The 21,237-nt window shown below is 58.4% G+C and overlaps 1 protein-coding gene across 3 annotated transcripts; it reads right to left on the bottom strand.

The window, feature by feature from the left end:
- Nucleotides 1–1,140: 1,140 nt before the first annotated feature.
- Nucleotides 1,141–20,281, bottom strand: SHD (Src homology 2 domain containing transforming protein D). Of its 3 annotated transcripts, XM_075903021.1 has the most exons (7): nucleotides 18,856–20,281; nucleotides 18,189–18,660; nucleotides 10,921–11,041; nucleotides 8,745–8,966; nucleotides 6,604–6,775; nucleotides 5,294–5,413; nucleotides 1,141–2,260 (listed from the first exon to the last, which is right to left on the bottom strand). In XM_075903021.1, exons 2-7 carry the CDS (start codon nucleotides 18,513–18,515, stop codon nucleotides 2,074–2,076), a joined length of 1,149 nt encoding a protein of 382 aa, XP_075759136.1. In that variant the 5' UTR covers nucleotides 18,516–18,660; nucleotides 18,856–20,281; the 3' UTR covers nucleotides 1,141–2,073. The 3 variants fall into 3 exon arrangements, with proteins under 3 accessions (XP_075759136.1, XP_075759135.1, XP_075759137.1); XM_075903020.1 differs by having other exon boundaries at nucleotides 18,189–20,281; XM_075903022.1 differs by having other exon boundaries at nucleotides 6,604–6,772; nucleotides 18,189–20,279.
- Nucleotides 20,282–21,237: the final 956 nt, after the last annotated feature.

The raw sequence follows: 21,237 nt of genomic DNA, 5'->3' as shown, positions 1-21,237 counted from the left end.
CTCTGGCTGGTTTGTAGCTGTTTCTGTCTGCTGTATAATTTTGCTAGGTGTAAATCAACTAAGGTGGTGGGGTATGATTGGTTAGGTAATCCTGTTATGATCGGTTAGTAAAATTATACTAAAATAATTGGTTAAAGTATAGCTAAGCAGGACACAGGTTTCACTATATAAACTGGGGTCCAAGACGGAGACCAGCAAGAAGAGCAAACGGGAAACAAGAACAGAAAGGACCACCAAGAAGAAAGGGGAAGACCTGGAAGAACTCGCCTCCAACCTAAGACCAGAGCTGCCAGGACTCCTGCGTGACCGTGACGTGCAGCAGCTACGGGTATGTCTACACTGCAGTCCTCTGTCGAGAGAGGAATGCAAACGAAATTGCAAATGAAGCGCGGATTTGAATTTCCCTTGTTTCATTTGCATAATGGCATCCGGCCACTTTTTCGAAATACCCTATTTTGGAAAAAAAAAATGCTATGTAGATGGGGTTATTTTGAAAACAAACCCTTTGTTCGAAATAACCCCGAAACCATAAGAGCTACGCCTATACGGCGCATTGTTGTGCAAGAAGATAAGCAAATGAGGCACAGGATAAGCCTCATTTGCTTATCTTCTTGCGTAACAATGTGCAGTAGAGACGTAGCCAAGGAGGAAGGGTTATTTCGAAAGAAGACGCCATTATGCAAATGAAGTGCGGGAAATTCAAATCCATGCTTCATTTGCAATTTCGTTTGGCTGCATTTGCATTTCTCTCTCAAAAGCGGAATGCGATGTAGACATACCCTAAGATCCAGAGAGACTGACCTGACCCTGGCCAACAAGAGAAGTTTGCCTGCCTGTATCAGGATTGGTGAGCATGACACTGTGTGCTTAGCATGTGTGTTCTGCTTGTTTAGGAATTGTCAATCAATAGAGGATAAGAATATTACTGTGTGAGGCTCTTTCAGTAGCTAAAGATCCTGCCAACCCACAGGAAATTCCACCCTGAGCCCTAGTGATTGGGTAAGGGTGGGTGTGTAAATTAACAGGGTTGAACCTTGAGCCTGGGGAAAGGTGTGAGTCCCTAAAGTGTGGAAGGGATAGAGAAATGTGTGTGGGTAACAGCACAGCTGGGCAGGAGCAGGCTGACGGGCGAGGGCCGAGTCGGGACAACAGTGTTTAATGGAAACTTATTTGCCAAGGCAGCACGAGTACAGCATGGACACGGCAGCACAGAGCACACACGGCGCGACAGACCCGCACACGCACACCTGGAATGGGGGGGGCTGCCTGGCTCATGCGGCCAGGGAGGTTCTTGGAGGAGCTGACTCAGGTGAGATGACACCGGGGGTAGGACAGGTACACAAATCTACTGTCTCTACAGGTCATTGTGCTCAGAGCCTTCCCGGGGGCAGCGGGCGTGTCCCAGGCCAGGACAGGGACAGGCCAGGACCGGATGTGCTAGAAACCCCACTCCCACGGTGGCAGCTCCCAGGACTCCCCAAAGGAAGGGAATCTGTGGGCTCCATCCTGCCCAGAGGGGCACGAAGGGGATGCTGATTGGGCGGGAGGGAGGGAGTAACTTGGGAGAGTCTCAGAGCAGGCTAGGCTGGGACACAGCCCCCCTAGAGCAGGGCAGAGGGGATTTTTAGGGGCAGGGCACGGCCGGAGTAGGCGAGACCAAGGCGGGGCGGAGGGGAAAGGAAGGCAGGAAGCACTGCAGGACAATCTCCGGGACAAAGCTCCGCAGCAGAAGCTCCCAGATGTTGATAGACGGGGTGGCCCCAGGCTCCCCCCTTTCCTCTTACGGGCCCTCCCAGCACAGCAGCCGTCCCCTGGAGCCAGGTGGGCCAATGGCAGGGTGTCGGATGCAGCATGGCAGCCAGAGCCCCTGGTATTGCTTCTCCGGAGCACGAGTCCCTTGCGCCGAAGCAGCAGGTCACAGCCAAGTGCAGCCCCCTTTGCCGGAGATGCTGGGCTGAGGCCTCCCAGCTGCAGGCTCCGGACCAGCCCTTCCTCCTTCGGCCCAGTCGTCGAGCCAGTGGCTCCGGGAGCAGCCCTCACCCCCGCGTGATCAGCCAACATCCAGCCCCCGGCTCAGAGGGTCTGCACAGCGACGGGGTAGAGCAGCGAGAGGTGCTCGGCCCCCTTGACGGGCAGCTCCTGCGCCGTGTAGTGGTGGATGACCTCGGGGATGCTCTCAAAGGGGGCGCTGTTCTGGCCCAGCACAAACTTGCTCTCCCTGGTCCTGGTGAACTTCATGTGCATGAAGCCCTGGCTGCTCCTGGGGATGGAGGCAAAAGGGACAGAGGGTTAGAAATGGGCATCCCCGCGCACTGGAGCGTGTCTTTGCTGCAGCCCGCCACTAGAGGGAGTGTTGGTCATGCTAAGCAGCGTGGCTCAGCTGTGTGTCATGCAGCCTGTAGTGCTAGCTGTTGCTGGGATTCTCCCTTATATCAAGCAGCAACAGGACTGTGGTTTTTGGAGCAGGAGGCTCAGCGTCCTAGCTGTGCGGCTGCCACGTAGTCAGGGGATTCAGCATCGGGGTGAAGTGACGGGTGGCCATGTGATCTGCCACGATCTCTTCCTCCACATGGCTCAAGAGAGGTGCCCGAGGAGGGGCAGCCAGGCGCTCGCAGTCACAACAAATCCGGCCCAGCCACAGACCCCAGGCGTGGCACTGGCCGCACTGTCGGGATCCGAGCAGGGCACGGTGGCGCCCCCAGGCCAGCGCAGGAACATCGCCAGCTGCGCAATCACTGAGGTCGGCTGCGGGAGCCACGCCAGCCGGGAGAGGGGCTGTTGGCTATTGGGAGCCAGGCCGGGGGCTCCCTCAGCGATGCGGAGCCAGAACCGGACCCAGCCCTGTCCCTGCGCTGGGATAAGTATTTCAAAGCGCGCGGTGGGGGCGGGGGGGGGGGGGGATCCTGGGCTCCTGCCAGGGATCAGAACATGCTGCTGCGATTAACCTGATGAAATATTCATGCCTCCTGCTCCCCAGGCCGTGCGGCTCACTCTGTGCACAGGCAGCTGACAAAGCGCCCGCCGGCCCGGCCCTTTGATGTGCAGGCCGGGCGCTAATCAGCAGCAGATGTTCCAAGCAGAGAGTTCACGGGGAGCTACTTGTCGGGGGATTGCGCCGGGGTGCAGCGGGAAGGGCCTGGAGGATCCTGGTGAGAGGAGAATGGGCCTCTTGCCCCTCCCCTCCGCCAAAGCTCTTCGAGCCCTTTACAGTCAGCTAGGACTTAAATACTCACCCACCCCTGGAGGGAAGATTTAGGGCCTGGGCTCACACAATGCTGATTCCCACCTAGGTCCCTGCTCTGACCACTGGGCCCCACTCCCCTCCTGGAGCTGGGAACAGGAGCTTTCCCAGGACGGGGTGGGGAGGGAGGTTCTGCCCGCCCCTATGAGCACACATTCACCCAGGAGCTGGGAACAGAAGTCTTGGCTCCCATCCTTCAGCACAGACCCACGCGCCCGTCCAGAATAGCCGGGTCCCCCAGGGGTCTGTGCTGGGACCGGTGCTGTTCAATATAGCCATAAATGGTCTGGAGAAAGCGGCAGACAGCGAGGAGACAACATTTGCAGATGATACAAAATGACTCAAGCTAGTTAGGTCCAAAGCAGACGGCGAATTATTACCCGGGGAGCTGACAAAACTGGGCAACAAGGCAGATGAAATTCAGCGGTGGCAAATGCGAGGCAATGCCCATTGGGAAACATAATCCCAGCTATTCTTACAAAGTGATGGGAATCTACATTAGCTGCAAGAAAGCGATGTTGGAATCCCTGCAGATAGTTCTCTGAAAACATCTGCTGAGTGGGCAGGTGCAGTCAAAAAAGCAAACAAAATATTAGGAACTATTAGGAAAGGGAGAGATAATAAGTTGGAACATTTCATAATGCTGCTCTATGCCCACGCTTGTGAGTACTGCATGCAGCTCCGGACACCCCCCTGGGGACTAAGGGTGGGTCTGATGGAAATAAAATCATAAATGATGTGGAGACAGCGACTAGGGCAGCTTTAGTTACTGCTTCACATACTGCAAGAACCAGTGAAATTAGCAGACAGCAGGTGTAACACAAACAAAAGGAAGTTGCTTCTTTACACAACACAGCCAACCTGCGGAACTCCTTGCCAGGGGATGTGATGAAGGCCAAAAGTATAACTGGGTTCCAAAAGGAATTAGATCCGTCCCTGGAGGACACGTCCAGCCATGGCGATTAATGCAGATGGTCAGGGATGGAGCCCCATGCTTTGCATGTCCCTAACCTCTGAGTGCCAGATGCTGGGACTGGACCATGGGGAAGGATCACTTGATAATCGCCCTCTTCTGTTCATTCCCTCTGTAACACGTGGAACGGCCATTAGGACTGTGGGTTAGACGGACCCACTAAGACCCTTTGGGGGGTTTTGATGTTTTTATCCATGCGACAAAGCAGTGACTGATGAGCACCGGGGTTCCACCCCGCAGTGAGAGGCAGCCCTACGAGCCAAGCCACAAAGCCGTCAGGAGAAGGTAGCTTCCATAGGGCGCCACTCGGGCTGGCGCTCGAGGGCCGGAGAGCAGAGACGGAGGCATGGTTGGCCCTGGTACTCAGGGCTGTGATTGATGACACCACGTTTTCACCCATCCATGCCCCACATGAAGTCCGTGGCTCCAGGAGTTGAGCTGCCCCGGCGCAGTGCCCTGCCCCCACCACAGGTCCCAGGCGCTCTGGCTCCCCACCCAGTGCCAGGGAGTGGGGCAAGAGTGAAGCGAGCACAGAGCCTGCCCACCCCACAGCCTGCCGTGCACCCGCCCCCTGGCAGAGAAGGCGAAGCGTAGTGATGTCACTGATCAGTTGCTCTCCTCGGATACTGTGGAGCAACGTCTGTTGCTGCAGCTCCTGCCTCTTTCTCCTCCCAGGCCTGCGGGCAAGAGAGAACCAGCTTCTCCCCACTCCCCACCACAGCTCCAGGGAGGTGAGTGAGAGAGGGTGTCAGGGGAGCTCCGGGAGCGAGAGAGTCTAGTGGTTAGAGCAGAGGAATGGGATCTCCACTTGGACCTAGCAGTGGGGGAGTCAGGCACTTAACCCCCTGGGCTTCTTCGAAAACCTCCGACCTCCTCAAGTCAGGTCTCCTGATGCCTATTCCCCATCCTGCCACTAGGGACCAGACCTTCCCTGCTCCGTGCCTCAGTTTCCCCATCTGTGCAACAGGGGCTAACAGCTCCCCTGGTGGGGGTGCTGGTTTTATTAACGACTGCCCACCTGGTGCCTGAGGACCCCCGCTGCAGACAATCCCCCGGGGGAATGCGGCCGGGCGTCTCACCTGAGCGACAGGGAGTAGTCGTGGTGGCTGGTTTCGCTGTTCCGCACCAGGTAGCTGCCTTCCTTGCACAGCGTCAGCAGGGTCTCGGCTTCCGCTCTGCTAATGGAGCCATGGTACCAGCTGATGCAGGGGGAGAGGGAGCTGGTCACACGGCGACAGGGCAGCCAGTGCTCACTGCCAGCCTCGCGGGAACAGATCACCCAGGGCGAGAAGGGAGCCCCGCGATCTTTGGGCCAGTCCCCGGCTCCCGCAGGGATCTCCGGTGTATCAGCCCAGCCACAAACCTAGCAAGCCCCATCTGCAAATTAGCGAGGCTGGTTCCCCCCACCCCTCCTACTGGAGACGGCTTTAGAACCAGCCCCTCACAAACCTTCTTTTCATTGCCAGCTTTTTCTCAAATCCCCAGCTACCAGAGTCGTGGGCAGGCCGGAGAACCTCAGCTCACCTGTCTAAATCAAGGGGGTGTCAAGCTCTCCTGTTTGTGGAGACACGTCTGAACACACAGCCCAGCCTGAGAGCCCCGAACCGAGGAGGTACACGACGGAGCCTGCTCTCTGCCATTCTTTGAATCGCAGGATTGCTCACGATTCTCACGGGTTTGGGGGACCTGGTTCGGAAACTTCAAATGCTTGGGGTTGGCCACCCTGCTATCGTGACAGGCGCATGGCCCTCTGTCCCGTCCCACCTCCCAAGTTCTTCCCCACCATCCTGGACCTCAGGGGGGCCTTTACCCCAATGGAGAGGGGGAGCGACCTGCTACTAGCGCCTTTGTCCTACTGGGAGTGACCACACCCAACACAGGGCGACTGACAGCGAGGCCTGTTGCTACAGGCCTGTCAGCACGTGGCACTCGGGAACGGTGTCAGTGCCTACCCCCTGTGGGCACTGGCCCTGAGCTCAGGTGGGGCAGCAGCAGTGCCTTTCCCAGAATGCATAGCGGTGCTCCCCCCGGGATGCATTGTGGGGTGACTGCAAACCATCCTCTGGGAGGAAAGGCCAAACTCCCAGAATCCCTCCCGGCTCCTGACGTTGGCAACTGTTTCCTGGCATGTGACGGCGCGGGTAGCTCCAGGGTTCAGCGCTGCGCGCTCACCGATGACGCAGACGCACGCTTTGCCCCAGTGCACCATGGGACGAATACATTACAGGCTCAGCGCTCTGGCCGCAGCTGCACCTGTGTGGCTGGCTTGGGGGGCATTGGCCTCAGCTCCTGCCCGGGGTGGCCTGCCACCGGGACATGGCAGCAGGCAGGGATCTAAAGGTCTCTGACACCCCTCCAGCTGCCCGGCCTGCCCTCCCCTGAGACTTACACCTGCTTCTCCAGGGGCAGCGAGGGGTCCACGCGCTCGGCCATGGGGGGGCTGCGCTCCGGGCTTTGTGGCCGGCCGTGCTTCAGGCCGGCTGTCAGATGCTTCGGTGGCCGCCGGCGCTCTTTGTGCAGGGAGGCAGGGTGATCCCAATCGGGGTTCTCAAACTGCACTGCTGGGGGGGGGGGGAGATTCGTTACATAGGGAGGGGGAGGGGGCATGTGGCTCTTGGCTGGGCTGGGCTCTCCCTGGGCCCTGAGCTCCCTTTGCAGAGAGATGCTGGCTCCACCCTCCGATGCCAGTGAGCCCACAGCCCCGTTAGCTCAGGGCTGAGCTGGGCCCCCCATCCTCAGCGGCAGGGCCCCACATGTGGGGAGGTGAGGACACTGCTCCCATCTCTAGCCAGTATCCCCGGTCCAGAGCCGAAGGACGGGGAGCTCCTGGCCCACAAATGCCACCCCTGCCCCATGGCCAGCCTGGTGGGCGGCGCACCCCCATAGCGAGTGACGTCCTGCACCCCTTTAGCTCTGCTGAGCCGCCTGGTCTCTGCACCAGTCCGTCTCCACAGCCCAGCTGCGGTGCCCAGCCCAGCCTCAGCTTCAGCCCACAGCCCCTGGGGTCTGCCCAAGCACCCATCGGGCTGGGGGACCCTGAGCACCACGGGCGCTCGCTCAGGACCCAGCACACAGCGACGGAGGCTGGAGCTCTGGATCCAAACTCTGCCCTCAGCCCCACCCGCCCTCAGCCTCTCTCTGTGCCTCACCCAGCACCCCCCAGCCCTGGGGAACCCCTCCCCCACCTGCCCTCAGCCCCACACTCTGTGCCTGACCCAGCACCCCGCAGCCCTGGGGAACCCCTCCCCCACCCGCCCTCAGCCTCTCTCTGTGCCTCACCCAGCACCCCCCAGCCCTGGGGAACCCCTCCCCCACCCACCCTCAGCCCCTCTCTGTGCCTCACCCAGCACCCCCCAGCCCTGGGGAACCCCTCCCCCACCCACCCTCAGCCCCTCTCTGTGCCTGACCCAGCACCCCCCAGCCCTGGGGGACCCCTCCCCCACCTGCCCTCAGCCCCTCTCTGTGCCTGACCCAGCACCCCCCAGCCCTGGGGAACCCCTCCCCCACCCACCCTCAGCCCCTCTATGTGCCTCACCCAGAACCCCCCAGCCCTGGGGAACCCCTCCCCCACCCGCCCTCAGCCCCTCTCTGTGCCTCACCCAGCACCCCCCAGCTCTGGGGAACCCCTCCCCCACCCACCCTCAGCCCCTCTATGTGCCTCACCCAGCACCCCCCAGCCCTGGGGAACCCCTCCCCCACCCGCCCTCAGCCCCTCTCTGTGCCTCACCCAGCAGCCCCCAGCCCTGGGGAACCCCTCCCCCACCCGCCCTCAGCCCCTCTCTGTGCCTCACCCAGCACCCCCCAGCTCTGGGGAACCCCTCCCCCACCCACCCTCAGCCCCTCTATGTGCCTCACCCAGCACCCCCCAGCCCTGGGGAACCCCTCCCCCACCCGCCCTCAGCCCCTCTCTGTGCCTCCCCCAGCAGCCCCCAGCCCTGGGGAACCCCTCCCCCACCCGCCCTCAGCCCCTTTCTGTGCCTCCCCCAGCAGCCCCCAGCCCTGGGGAACCCCTCCCCCACCCGCCCTCAGCCCCTTTCTGTGCCTCCCCCAGCAGCCCCCAGCCCTGGGGAACCCCTCCCCCACCCGCCCTCAGCCCCTCTCTGTGCCTCCCCCAGCAGCCCCCAGCCTTGGGGGACCCCTCCCCCACCCGCCCTCAGCCCCTCTCTGTGCCTCCCCCAGCAGCCCCCAGCCCTGGGAAACCCCTCCCCCATGACACTACTTTGCTCCTTTGACTCACTGCAGGACTCAGGGGCTACTGAAGGGGCGCTGGGCTCAGGCCTGAGGCTTCTTTTCAGCGGGGTCTTTACCCCCATGGAGCCTGGCTGGGACTGTGCCCCGCCCCCGACACCCCTTCCCTTTGCTGGCAGCACCAGGGCTGCTTCCAGCGGCCAGCCCTAGTTCATCAGTCACCCCCCAGCGGTGCCTTTCCATCCTAGAGCGTCCCAAAGCCCCACCCCTCAGCTGGCCCATTGCCCCTGCCCGGCCCCCCAAGACAGGCCCTTCCCTGGGGAGGGGAGGGGCGGGACCCACCAGCAAAGGCCCGGGAGATGTGGTCCTTCTTCCACTCCCAGGGCTGGTCGTACTCGTCCGCCGGCCGCTCGTCGTCTTGAGGCAGGCGGCTCTCGCGGGCTGGGCTGGCTGGGCCACCCTCGGGGGCTTGCTCCTGCTCCTCGTAGGGGGTGTCATAAAGCTGCAGCCCCTGCTGGGGCTTCTTCCCCCGCCGGCCCTCCCAGTCACCTAGGCCCTGGAAATCTAGGAGCCAGGCGAAAGGGGATTAGTTGGGCAGGGCAGAGGGACCATGGAGGGACACGTGGGCCCAGGCATGGAGGGCAGACAGCAGGTGGCCGGGGCAGACGACAGGGTGAGGAGGGCAGCAGTAGGTGCTCATGGACATGGAGGGAGTGGGGGCCATTTGGAGAGATTGGGTGCCAGGTGCCCAGGTGCAAGGGGTACATTGGGTGCCAGGTGGCCAGGTACATGGGGTACATTGGGTGCCAGGTGCCCAGGTGCATGGGATACATTGGGTGCCAGGTGCCCAGGTGCATGGGATACATTGGGTGCCAGGTAACCAGGTACATGGGGTACATTGGGTGCCAGGTGGCCAGGTGCATGGGATACATTGGGTGCCAGGTGGCCAGGTACATGGGGTACATTGGGTGCCAGGTGGCCAGGTGCATGGGATACATTGGGTGCCAGGTGCCCAGGTACATGGGGTACATTGGGTGCCAGGTGCCCAGGTACATGGGATACATTGGGTGCCAGGTGGCCAGGTTCATGGGATACATTGGGTACCAGGTGCCCAGGTACATGGGATACATTGGGTGCCAGGTGCCCAGGTACATGGGGTACATTGGGTGCCAGGTGCCCAGGTACATGGGGTACATTGGGTGCCAGGTGGCCAGGGGATACATTGGGTGCCATGTGCCCAGGTGCAAGGGGAACATTGGGTGCCAGGTGGCCAGGTGAATGGGGATACATTGGGTTCCAGGTGGCCAGGTGCATGGGGTACATTGGGTGCCAGGTGCTCAGGTGCATGGGATACATTGGGTTCCAGGTGCCCAGGTGCAAGGGGAACATTGGGTGCCAGGTGGCCAGGTGAATGGGGATACATTGGGTTCCAGGTGCCCAGGTGCATGGGATACATTGGGTTTCAAGTGCCCAGGTTCATGGGATACATTGCGTTCCAGGTGCCCAGGTTCATGGGATATATTGGGTGCCAGGTGCCCAGGTGCATGGGGATACATTGGGTTCCAGGTGCCCAGGTGCATGGGATACATTGGGTTTCAAGTGCCCAGGTTCATGGGATACATTGGGTGCCAGGTGCCCAGGTTCATGGGATACATTGGGTTCCAGGTGCCCAGGTGCATGGGATACATTGGGTGCCAGGTGCTCAGGTGCATGGGGTACATTGGGTGCCAGGTGCCCAGGTTCATGGGATACATTGGGTGCCAGGTGCTCAGGTGCATGGGGTACATTGGGTGCCAGGTGCCCAGGTTCATGGGATACATTGGGTGCCAGGTGCCCAGGTGCATGGGGATACATTGGGTTCCAGGTGCTCAGGTGCATGGGGTACATTGGGTTCCAGGTGCTCAGGTACATGGGATACATTGGGTTCCAGGTGCTCAGGTACATGGGATACATTGGGTTCCAGGTGCTCAGGTACATGGGATACATTGGGTGCCAGGTGCCCAGGTGCATGGGGATACATTGGGTTCCAGGTGCCCAGGTGCATGGGGATACATTGGGTTCCAGGTGCCCAGGTGCATGGGATACATTGGGTTTCAAGTGCCCAGGTGCATGGGGTACATTGGGTTCCAGGTGCTCAGGTACATGGGGTACATTGGGTTCCAGGTGCCCAGGTGCATGGGGTACATTGGGTTCCAGGTGCCCAGGTGCATGGGGTACATTGGGTTCCAGGTGCCCAGGTGCATGGGGTACATTGGGTTCCAGGTGCCCATGTGCAAGGAGGAGATTGAGCACTAGCTGTTCACGTGCATGGGAGGCACATTGGTTGCTCTTCCATGCCCCCAGTAGCCAGTGAGCCAGGCAGGGGCATTGATCCCAGCCTTGTCCTGCCCCACTCAGAGTGAGAAGCAGCATCACAGAGCTGCCCTCTCCCCCGTGTGCAGCCGCAGCGAGGAGCCGCTCTGTGCCCAGCACCACGAGGCACAGCGTCCAGGCTCCCCCCCACTCGGGTGTCTCTCACCTGCTGCCACCCGCTGGGCGTCGTAGGGCTCCATGTAGCCGTTGTTCTCCGGCACCGTCTCCTCGGCGTCCCCTGGCTGCTCCCGGCAGGCATCGAAGGGGTCGGAGTATTCGCTGTCGCCCTGCGGGCAGGAGGGGCGACACTCAGTGCAGGAAAGGCAGAGCCGGGCCCGCTGGCACCTTAACGCCCCAGGGCCCTGGTCAGCCAGGCCAGCAAGAGTCCCTCCTCCCAGCTCCCAGACTGGAGCGAGGAAAGGTTCCAAAAACCTGGCGTGTGTAGCCCGGAGGGGGGATCTGAGGAAGGCAAAGGGCCTTCTGAAGACTCAGTGACCAATGGTTCTCCATGGCCCTGGCCGGAAAAGAAGCAAAGGGCTTAATCTGCGGCCAGAGGGATGGGGGTGGGATGGGAAGGAAACTTTCTCCCGGGCACAGTGGCTACGCACCGTACTGGGCTCTCCAGGCAGGAGCTGGAGCTGGGTAACACCAGGTCAGACACACCCGTCAGGGCTGGTCTAGGGTTACCTGGTCCAGGGTTCGAGGCCCCTTTCTCTATGGCCACGGGAGTTAAACTAGGAATCCAGACGGAGCCGGGCAGCAGCCTGCACCCGGGGCCACCGGCAAGCTCATCTCGTCAGAGGCCAGTCGGGGAGAGGAGGTGTGAGCCCAGGTCGCCCCGAGTCCTCCAACTCTGCAGGCTCTCGGGCAAGTCCCTGCCCCACTCTGTCTCAGCTTCCCCATCTAGGGACTCCTGCCTTTCGCGGACTTCTCGGGGGCTTGCAGGGGGGGCTTGGCAGAGGATGGAGACGGGAGGCACTAAGACCCAGAGCCTCCCACTGGGAATTAGGCTCCGGGAACCCCATTCGAGATCTGACCTAAGCTGCCTCCCAGCCGAACCCGGGTCCCTGAAGGCAAAGAGCGGCAGGTGTGCTCCTGTCGGAGTCGGATGGGAGCCTGCAGAGACTGGGAGTGCGGAGCCTGGGCTGGAGCCGCGGGACTGTGTGGATGTGCACGTTGGGGGCCTTTCCCCTCTGGGGCGCTGCTCTGAATGCAGCCAGGGGCAGGGAGGCCCGAGAGAAGCTGCCGACCAAGGGCTGCTCAGGGCAGGGCATTACATGGTCTCAGGGGGGTCTCTGAGCTGGCAGAACCCACTTGGCACCAGCACCGCAACCGGACTCAGCAGCCCTGGGCTCCTCGCCCTTCTCCTCCAGGCTGCAGGGTAGAGGCACATAGGCTGGACAGAGAAAGTGAGTGAGTGAGTGTGTGTGTGTGTGTGTGTGTGTGTGTGTGTGTGTGTACAGAAAACATCAGCTCACTGTGTGTGTGTGTGTGTGTGTGTGTGTGTGTGTGTATACAGAAAACATCAGCTCCCTGTGTGTGTGTGTGTGTGTGTGTACAGAAAACATCAGCTCCCTGTGTGTGTGTGTGTGTGTGTGTACAGAAAACATCAGCTCCCTGTGTGTGTGTGTGTGTGTGTGTGTGTACAGAAAACATCAGCTCCCTGTGTGTGTGTGTGTGTGTGTGTGTGTCTGTACAGAAAACATCAGCTCACTGTGTGTGTGTGTGTGTGTGTGTGTGTGTGTGTACAGAAAACATCAGCTCACTGTGTGTGTGTGTGTGTGTGTGTGTGTGTGTGTGTATACAGAAAACATCAGCTCCCTGTGTGTGTGTGTGTGTGTGTGTGTACAGAAAACATCAGCTCCCTGTGTGTGTGTGTGTGTGTGTGTGTGTGTACAGAAAACATCAGCTCCCTGTGTGTGTGTGTGTGTGTGTGTGTGTCTGTACAGAAAACATCAGCTCACTGTGTGTGTGTGTGTGTGTGTGTGTGTGTGTGTGTCTGTACAGAAAACATCAGCTCACTGTGTGTGTGTGTGTCTGTACAGAAAACATCAGCTCACTGTGTGTGTGTGTGTACAGAAAACATCAGCTCACTGTGTGTGTGTGTGTGTGTGTGTGTACAGAAAACATCAGCTCACTGTGTGTGCGTGTGTCTGTACAGAAAACATCAGCTCGCTGTGTGTGTGTGTGTGTGCGTGTGTATAGAAAACATCAGCTCGCTGTGTGTGTGCGTGTGTGTGTGTACAGAAAACATCAGCTCGCTGTGTGTGTGGTGTGTGTGTGTACAGAAAACATCAGCTCGCTGTGTGTGTGTGTACAGAAAACATCAGCTCACTGTGTGTGTGCGCGTGTGTGTGTGTACAGAAAACATCAGCTTGCCGTGTGTGTGCGTGTGTGTGTGTACAGAAAACATCAGCTCGCTGTGTGTGTGTGCGTGCGTCCGTGTACAGAAAACATCAGCTTGCTCTGTGTGTGTGTGTGTGTGTGTGTATGCAGAAAACATCAGCTTGCTCTGTGTGTGTGTGTGTGTGTGTATGCAGAAAACATCAGCTCACTGTGCATGTGTGTGTGTACAGAAAACATCAGCTCACTGTGTGTGTGTGTGTATGTACAGAAAACATCAGCTCGCTGGGTGTGTGCATGTGTGTGTGTGTGTGTACAGAAAACATCCGCTCATTGTGCGTGCGTGCGTGTACAGAAAACATCACCTCACTGTGTAAGTGTGTGTACAGAAAACATCCGCTCATTGTGCGTGCATGTGTGTACAGAAAACATCAGCTCGCTGTGTGTAAATGTGTATATACAGAAAACATCAGCTCAGCGTTCATGTGTTTGTGTGTGTACAGAGAATATCAGCTCGCTCTGTGCGTGCATGCGTGTGTGTGGGTGTACAGAAAACATCAGCTCGCTGTGCTGTCAATCCACCTCTGTTCCCAGCGCTCAATTCACAGACACAAAAGGGGAGAAATAGGGTAATTGCTTCGAGGAGCAGCTGAGAGGCAATTTCCATGCGCCTGTCTCATTTGCCTGCAGCTCTCAAAACATTTCCTCCGCGGGCTGTTTGAGCGTGTCTAACGCACTGTCGGGGGCAGCGAGCCGCGAGCAGGGGGACAAAGCCTGACAGCCAAGGATCAGAGATAGGGGAGCTATACAATTGGCATGGGGTCCCCTGCCCCTTTGCTGGGCGCAGGCAGAGGATCGGAGGTGGGGGAGCTGTCCCACAGGCATGGGGACCCCTGGGGAGGACACAGGCAGAAGCTGATGCAACTGCTCACCGGGGAAGATGTAATACACAGCAGTGGGCTGGGAATTTTGGATGCAGGAGAATTTTGGCACCCACGGCTACTGCCAGGCTGGGCCAGCTGGGAAGAGGCAGTGCCCCAAAGGACGGTAGCACCTCATGCCGGGGTCCTGTCAGATCTCCCCACTCCAGCTGCATGATGCGCAGGCGGGATCTGGGTGGGAAAGCGAGTCTCCCAGGAAGAGGCAGTGGTGCTGACGTGCAGCTGGAGAGGTGAGGTCAGCTCTGAACCAATGCCCACGGGCACCGAGGAGCCTTTCAGATGAGTCATCCAGGCCAGTGGGCTGAGCCCCTGCGCTCATGACAAACCCCATCGAGCTCTCTGCCAGGGCAGGGGGTGAGCTCCAGGGTCCTCGTCAAACTCCAGATGGGGAAATTACTGTCTTGCTTCTTTTCCCCCTCCTGTGCTGAACGATTGCACTGTGTTGCTCAAATTGGCCTGTTCCAGCCCAGAGCTTGCTGCATTTGGGTGAGTGATCCCCATGCAGGGGCACTGCTAGCCAGCAGCCACAGCTCACCTGGGAGCTGGCTGCATTTCAGCAGAGGATGAGACGTGATCCCTGTGCAGTGTGGTTAAACTGTTGCTGCATTCCACCCCAGAGGTGGCTGCATTTCATTGCTGGGGGAGCATCCCCCGGCTATGTCACATGCTTTGGGATGGAAGGCGCTGCATGAATGTAACGTGTGTTCATGGAACGACGTCACTGCTAGAGCTAAAGAAAAATAAATCCCCCGATGAGATACATGGCTGCAAACACCCGCATCCAGCCGGGACGGCCTCTGAACGCAAGGCCCGCAGAAGCAGAGAGGAACATGTGGCCCAGTTCCATCAAGACAGCCCCGAGGACCCTACAAACAAGGTCAAGGCACCACAGAAATGTGCGTGATGGTATCACAGTAAGAACTCAGGGCCTGGCTTCCCCTATCATGTGCTCTGGTGTAAACCAGCCATAAGCAGAGTCACTCCAGAGCAAATGAGGCTCTTTGAGAGGGGACTGGTCTAGTGATCAGAGCGCAGGGAGTTATGACTCCCGGCTCCTCTTCCCAGCTCCGGCACTGACCGTGAGCAAACCTATACTGCAGGCAGGGACTGGGCTCGCCGCACACACAGACATACCAGGACTGGCTTGCGTCGAGCTAGCTCTGACACCAACAGCACAGAAACCGCGGCAGCGTGAGCTTCGGGGGGGGAGGGGGGGCTGTGCATGCCTTCCAGGACCCGGCTCTGCCTGGCTTCAACATCTCCTTCAGAAAGTGGGGGCACCAGTGTGTACTCATTTTAGGGGGTGTCCAGCTTAATGAGACACTACCATGTAAATATCACCCTATCCCAACCGAGATCAACGCCTGCGTGGAGATCCCAACCGAGATCAGCACCTCCATGTCCTGGGTGCTGCATGATCATATAGTGAGAGACACCCCCGCCCAGAGAAGCTTAGGATTTAAAGACAGGATGGAGGGGGGCACCAGTGGAGAAAGGGATTTGCCCAAGGTCATGTAACTGAGCAGTGGCGGAGGCAGGAATAGACCCAGATGTCCTAGCACACTGCTCTCTCCACTCTCACACTGCTGCTCAGCTTGGCAGGGCTGGTATGGAAGATTAAGAACCTCTGTAAAACAAAGGGGGCTTTCTTTCCCCGTGTAACCTCCAAAACGTAAGGATCACAGCCCTAAACCCCACCAGCTTGTGTCTGCATGGTACCCAGGCAGGTTAGAATCTCAGGCAGGCGAGGTCAGATGTAGGTTATTCTCCCTGCAGAGGAGCTCGCCTTCCTAATGGCCCTGGCGCACCCGCTAGCTGACGCCAAGGCCAAGCAGAAGAGCCACGTTACAGGGACGATGCGGGTGTGGGGTAGGCGAGCTGGAAATCAGCTGCTGGGGGCCTGAATCAACAATCCGTGTACAGCATCCTCCCACCTCACCTGTGCCCCAGTTCTCCCAGAAATCTCCCGGCCCCTGGCCCGGGCGGCCGGAGTTTGGCACCCAGTGCAATCGCTCCCGCTGTTAAACATCGCCTGCCTACTGTTGCCAATGAATTAACCACCGAAGGCAGAGGCAGAAGATGGGAATTCATGGCCGATGCTTTCCATTAGGTAGAGCAGGGAGGCAGGATGGGCCAGAGGAGAGGCAGATGGGGGCGTTCTGATCCCAGCTCTGGTATTGTCACTTCCCCGCTGCCTGGCCCTCACTTCTGGGGGACAAGGGGGTGCCACTGATCTCTCCCACGGGGGGTTCGCTGGGCATGCTGGGCTGCAGTGACACGCTGCCACTGCCAAACAGGCCACGGGAAGCACGAGGGCGCATGTGGAGAGAGGCGTGAAAAATCCCTCTGGGCCTTCGGCACCTCTGCCTGCCTCCTGCCACTGCTAATAAGGCTGAGAGCAGGGGTGCGAACCAGGGCAGGAGCCTGCGACGACGGCAGCTGTCACACAGCGCTGAGTTTGCCAACAGCCTCGCACTTTGGTCTGGATTTCACACGCTCCTCTATGAGCCTCACCCCACCTGATGCTCAGAGGATGCCCCGCCCCGGGCTACAGCCGCCCCCCCTCCCCACTGGCTGAGGGCTCTGCAGACCCATCCCCACTATCTATAACCCAGGCAGAGGGGCCAGCACTTATGCAGCTCCCAGCCTGCAAAGTGGCAGAACCCAGGAGTCCTGGTTTCCCATGCCCCGGTGCCACCCCCAGCAATCCCCCCAGGCCCTATGCCCACCCAGCAATCACCAGCCATGTCCACGCTCACTCACTCACTATAGAGCCCCAGCTGCAAGCTCACCTGGGAGCCGAGGTACCTACTCGGCCAGCTCACCTGGGCATCTGCCTGGCTGCTCTGCTCGCTGTGCTGCAGCCACCCCTCCTGACTGCAGGCAGACATGCCCCATGTCCCCCATTGCCTTCACTCGACATTAGCGCCCGCAGCTCAATGGCTATGCCAGAGTCCAGTGGGCGCCCGCGCCTTGTGCCCACAGCACCACCTGAATGGGTACCACTGGCTCAGCTGTCTGCAGGAACGAGCAGATGAAAAGCCCCTGGAGCCACCCTTCCAAAGAGGACCACTGAGAATAGCCGCTGGTAACCCTATTGATCCAGGCCTGTTCCAGACTCAGCCCATCGCTGTCCCTGCACACGGACCCGCCCAGAATGAGCCACGGACGAGCGACTGCTGGACAGCCCCAGGGACACAGCCTGCTGCTGCTCCGGAGGCCTAGCACGGCAGGGGCCGGGGTGGGGAGATGAAGCTCAGTAAATGTCCGAGGAACAACACAGAAAATGCCATTTCAAGCACCGGGAAAGTGTCACCTGGCTTGTTACTAACAGTCGGCATTCCGGGTGGGTTGAGGGGTCCTAGAGGAGGTCAGACCCCATTGGACCTCTGCATGGTGAGTCGCTTACAGTCGAACCAGATGAGAGACGTACGGTGGGTCAAAGAAGGTGTTTTAGCCCCACATCACGGCTGGGACACTGAGGCCTGAAGAGGGGAAGGGACTCGCCCAAAGTCTCCCTGGGCATTGGTGGCAGAGCTGGGCCTCAGTCTGCTACCCCATAGCCAGGAAACCAGTAAGTCACCTTTCCCCGATGCTGTCGGGAAGGATCGTGTGTTGCCCGTTTCCTGCCAGAAAGTGAAACAAACCGAAATGCGCAGCCCCAGCTTGAGAACTTTTACTGCCCACGGAGCCCCACAGCAGATGCTCCCAGCCTAGACGCCTCTCCTTCCCTCCTTCCTTCCTCCAATTCACGGGTATATCCTACAATACTTGGCACAATCTCCCGCGGGGAGCACCTTCACACACTGCCAAAATGCAGCCACCTCTGGGGCGTAACCAGCAGCTGGCTAGTCAGAACAGCTCACCGCAAAGCACTGTAGGCCGGGAAGTGAACCGCACTGCATCTAAGTGAAGCATCTCAGAAAACATTCAGGATTAGCCAAACATCTGCTGCACAACGCACCCTCCCACCACCAGAACAGCACTGACTCACCTGTTACCCAATCACACACGGTCCCCCATATGCAGCCCCTTGGAAGTCCCCCCCAACCCGTCCCTGCTTGGCACAGAGCTCGGAGGGGACCACAGGCCAGAGGGCAGGCCTCTGCAGGGTACCTGCTCAGTAAATCTCCTTCTTCCCCACACCTACCTGCTTTTGCCTGCCTTTCAGCTCCTCATCTGCCAACAGAGCTTTGCTCCTGTTCAGGTCGGCGGACTCCACTTTGATCAGCCTGTGTTTTGGGGAGGCGTATTTCCCTTCCGCGGAGCCCCCAACAGCTGCCGGATTTGGGGAGCCAGACCCCCCAAGATCCGGCTCCAGTTTACTGTCACTGTCTTCATAGGGGTCCTCAAAATCCAGGCTTTTCTGCGCCCTGTACGCCTTTAAAATCTCACTCTCCGTGTAGTCGGGCTTGGGGGGCTGTGGCGGAGACCTCCTGCTCCCAAAACTCAAGTAATCTTTCAGCCATTTGGCCATCTGTTCCAGCCTGACGACACCTCCGCCTCCCTGGGCAGAACAAGTGGGATGGGAGGAATCCTCAAGCTGCCATCAGATAAACCTTAGTGGATCCCCTCGATTTATAATCCAAATTGGGCATCGTTTATCTTCCTTTCCGGAGACCCTGGGGAAACAAGAGGTCTCCAATGTTTATGTCTCAGACTGATGTCTCATCCCAGAGCAAGCTGCTCCAGGAGTTGGAAATGAAATTTCCTCTCTCCCTTTAATAGAAGAGGCTTCCAGAGGTGCTTAGCGAAAAACAAAAAGCAGCCCACTCCTGCCTGGAGAGGCGATAGACCCTGTACAATCAAATACTTACATCAAGCCACATCTGGGGGGAGTTGGATCAAGGGAGGTTTTCACAATCTACAGCCAGTTCAGATGCAAAGGAAAAATGAAGGGGGAGGGTGTCTTTACAAAAATAATCTCCTCTGCACTAGGCTTCAAAAATCGACACTCGCGGCCAAAAACCTGTCCTCAGATGAAAGCGCCAGAGCGTCTTTCCAAGAGATCGGTGTTAATCCCTAAAACGGATTTGCGATTCGGAGCATTTACAAAGCATTAGCGCTTTGAAAGGCGAGAGAAAGGGAGAAAAGAAATTTACCAGTTCATTATGGAACGATCAGCTCTACGCAACAATACAGCATCCCGCGAAGACAATTTTCAATGGTCTGGAAAGAAACATCTTCCCAAAACGAAACAAAACCCACCACAACCCTAGACAATGAACGCCTCACCAGTCCAAACCCCAGCCAAGCACATGAATGTCCATTTTAAAACTGCCGTGACAAAGTTCACCTTAAATACATAAATATGCAACCAACGGTCCTCTTAATTCTTTGTCTATTCCCTTAGAATCCGTTAAGAGATCCAGACCACGGGATCGCATCCCGGCTACGTTGTCTTGTCAGATCCGAAGCTGTGTGTGTATTTATTTCCCATCGCCACCAGAAACTTCCCTGTTGCTGAAGTGTCAGATCCATACACGCAGTTCCTGGGAAAACAAGGCAGTCTGGCACACAGCCACCATTCAGTTTTTATTTCGGGTGGGGGGAGAGACAGTGGATTTCTTCCAAGCCCACATCAAGAGGGATTTTACCCCCCAAAAAATCTGACCTCCCTTTTGAGAGACATTCACAAAAGCCCGAGTGGAAAACTTTAGCAAAAGTCTGGCTCAGAAGAGTCCAGTTCCCGATTTCTTCTCCTTTGTTCGATTTTGAGAGGGGTGTACTGGTTTTCCTTTGAGCGCTCGCCTCTCTTGCCGGAGCCAAGAACTGGTCTGCAGACACAACCTTCCCCAGCCCAAACAACAGCAAGAGTGAGCTCCAAACACCAGTAGCGTTTTGCAAGGCGCCTGCACAAAGAAAAGGGGGCGGGAAGAGACTTTTGCATCCGTCAATTCTTTCCTCTTTCCCCGAGCGCTACTTTTGGGAGGCTGGCAGGACGCTGGTCACAGTTTTGATGTGGCTGTGAGGGATGATGTGGGGGAAAGGCGGGAGATTAAAAAAAAATCGGTGTAAAGTCCTTGTCGCTGGAAGATCTGGAAACCTCTTCTCAATCGCTGCTTCTGATACGTCAAAGGGGTTTTTCCGCCCCCCTCCTCCTCCTGGCCCTAAGCTTTTCGCATGCACAGCTCTCTCTAGTTTGCAAAGGTTACAGGGACCTTCAGGAAGAAGCAAAGCAGCAGATGGAAAGGGGCAGATGCCTCCCCCCCCCCAGCCAGGCTGCCAAAGAAGTGTCACCCCCCCTTGCAACGTGTATAAGGAGGGAAAACATTCCCCCCCCCCCCAGCCTCTGGAGCGTCGCGTAGTGAACCAACCCCCCAAGACAGAGCCGAGTGAAACTGACCAGGGCAGGATCAAAGCCACTGAGCGGGCAAAATAAAGTTGCAGGGGGGCACGGAAGGGGGGGGTGACTTCGCTTCCTTTTTCAGCCTCCTTTCCCGGCTGCCCTCGGCTAGACACCGGCTACCCCCTGGCGCCCGGCCCCAACCTGAGGGGGTGAAATTGCCAGCGGGCTCCCCTCGCTGGAAAGTGGCTGTAAATAAAGGACCGAGAGATCGGGGACGTGGAGGGAGGGGGGAATTAAAGGCGAGGGCAGCCGGGGAGCGGAGAGAGAAATTGAGCCGATAGGAACGAAGGAAAAACAAAACCCAAGGACGCGATGGACGGATGAGATCGAGCAGTTACAAGTAGCGGCGGGTTGCTCCCCGGGGAGCAGAGAGGGGACCAGCATCTGCTGCTCTGTTACTAGGCTTGGATTGGGTGGGGGGATGGGGCGAGCACATCTGTGGGCGAGGCAGGGGGCCCAGCTGGCAGCAGTGAGGAGGGGGAGGGCTCAACTTACCTCTGCCAGTGACCTACTGCCTGTCCTTGGGCAAGTCTCCCCTTCTGCTGGCTAGTTAGACTGGGGGAGGGGGTCCTCTTGGGCAGGTCCCTGGACAGCACAGCCCCTAGCACAGGGAGGCCATGAGCCCAGCACAGGCAGGTGTGCCGTGGAAGGAGGATCACCCACTTTAAGCTAGCGAGCCAGGCTACACATGGTACAGAAGAGAAGAGTGAGGGGGGTTTGATAGCAGCCTTCAACTTCCTGAGAGGAGGTTCCAAAGAGGATGGAGAGAGGCTGTTCTCAGTAGTGACGGATGGCAGAACAAGGAGCAACGGGCTCAAGTTACAGTGGGAGAGGTCTAGGTTGGATATGA

The sequence above is a fragment of the Pelodiscus sinensis genome, chromosome 19 (genome assembly GCF_049634645.1).
Source record: "Pelodiscus sinensis isolate JC-2024 chromosome 19, ASM4963464v1, whole genome shotgun sequence".
In the NCBI taxonomy this organism is placed as follows: Eukaryota; Metazoa; Chordata; order Testudines; family Trionychidae; genus Pelodiscus; species Pelodiscus sinensis.
Note: the sequence above shows the minus strand (reverse complement) of the source record. Positions and strands in the feature narration are given on the sequence as shown.

Excerpts from the sequence above, each read along its gene's own strand:
- SHD (XM_075903020.1), bottom strand. The coding sequence starts at position 18,515 with ATGGCCAAATGGCTGAAAGATTACTTGAGTTTTGGGAGCAGGAGGTCT. Across the intron at positions 8,967-10,920 it reads CGCCCAGCGGGTGGCAGCAG|ATTTCCAGGGCCTAGGTGAC; the intron begins GTGAGAGACACC and ends CCTGGCTCCTAG. Across the intron at positions 2,261-5,293 it reads GACTACTCCCTGTCGCTCAG|GAGCAGCCAGGGCTTCATGC; the intron begins GTGAGACGCCCG and ends CTCCATCCCCAG.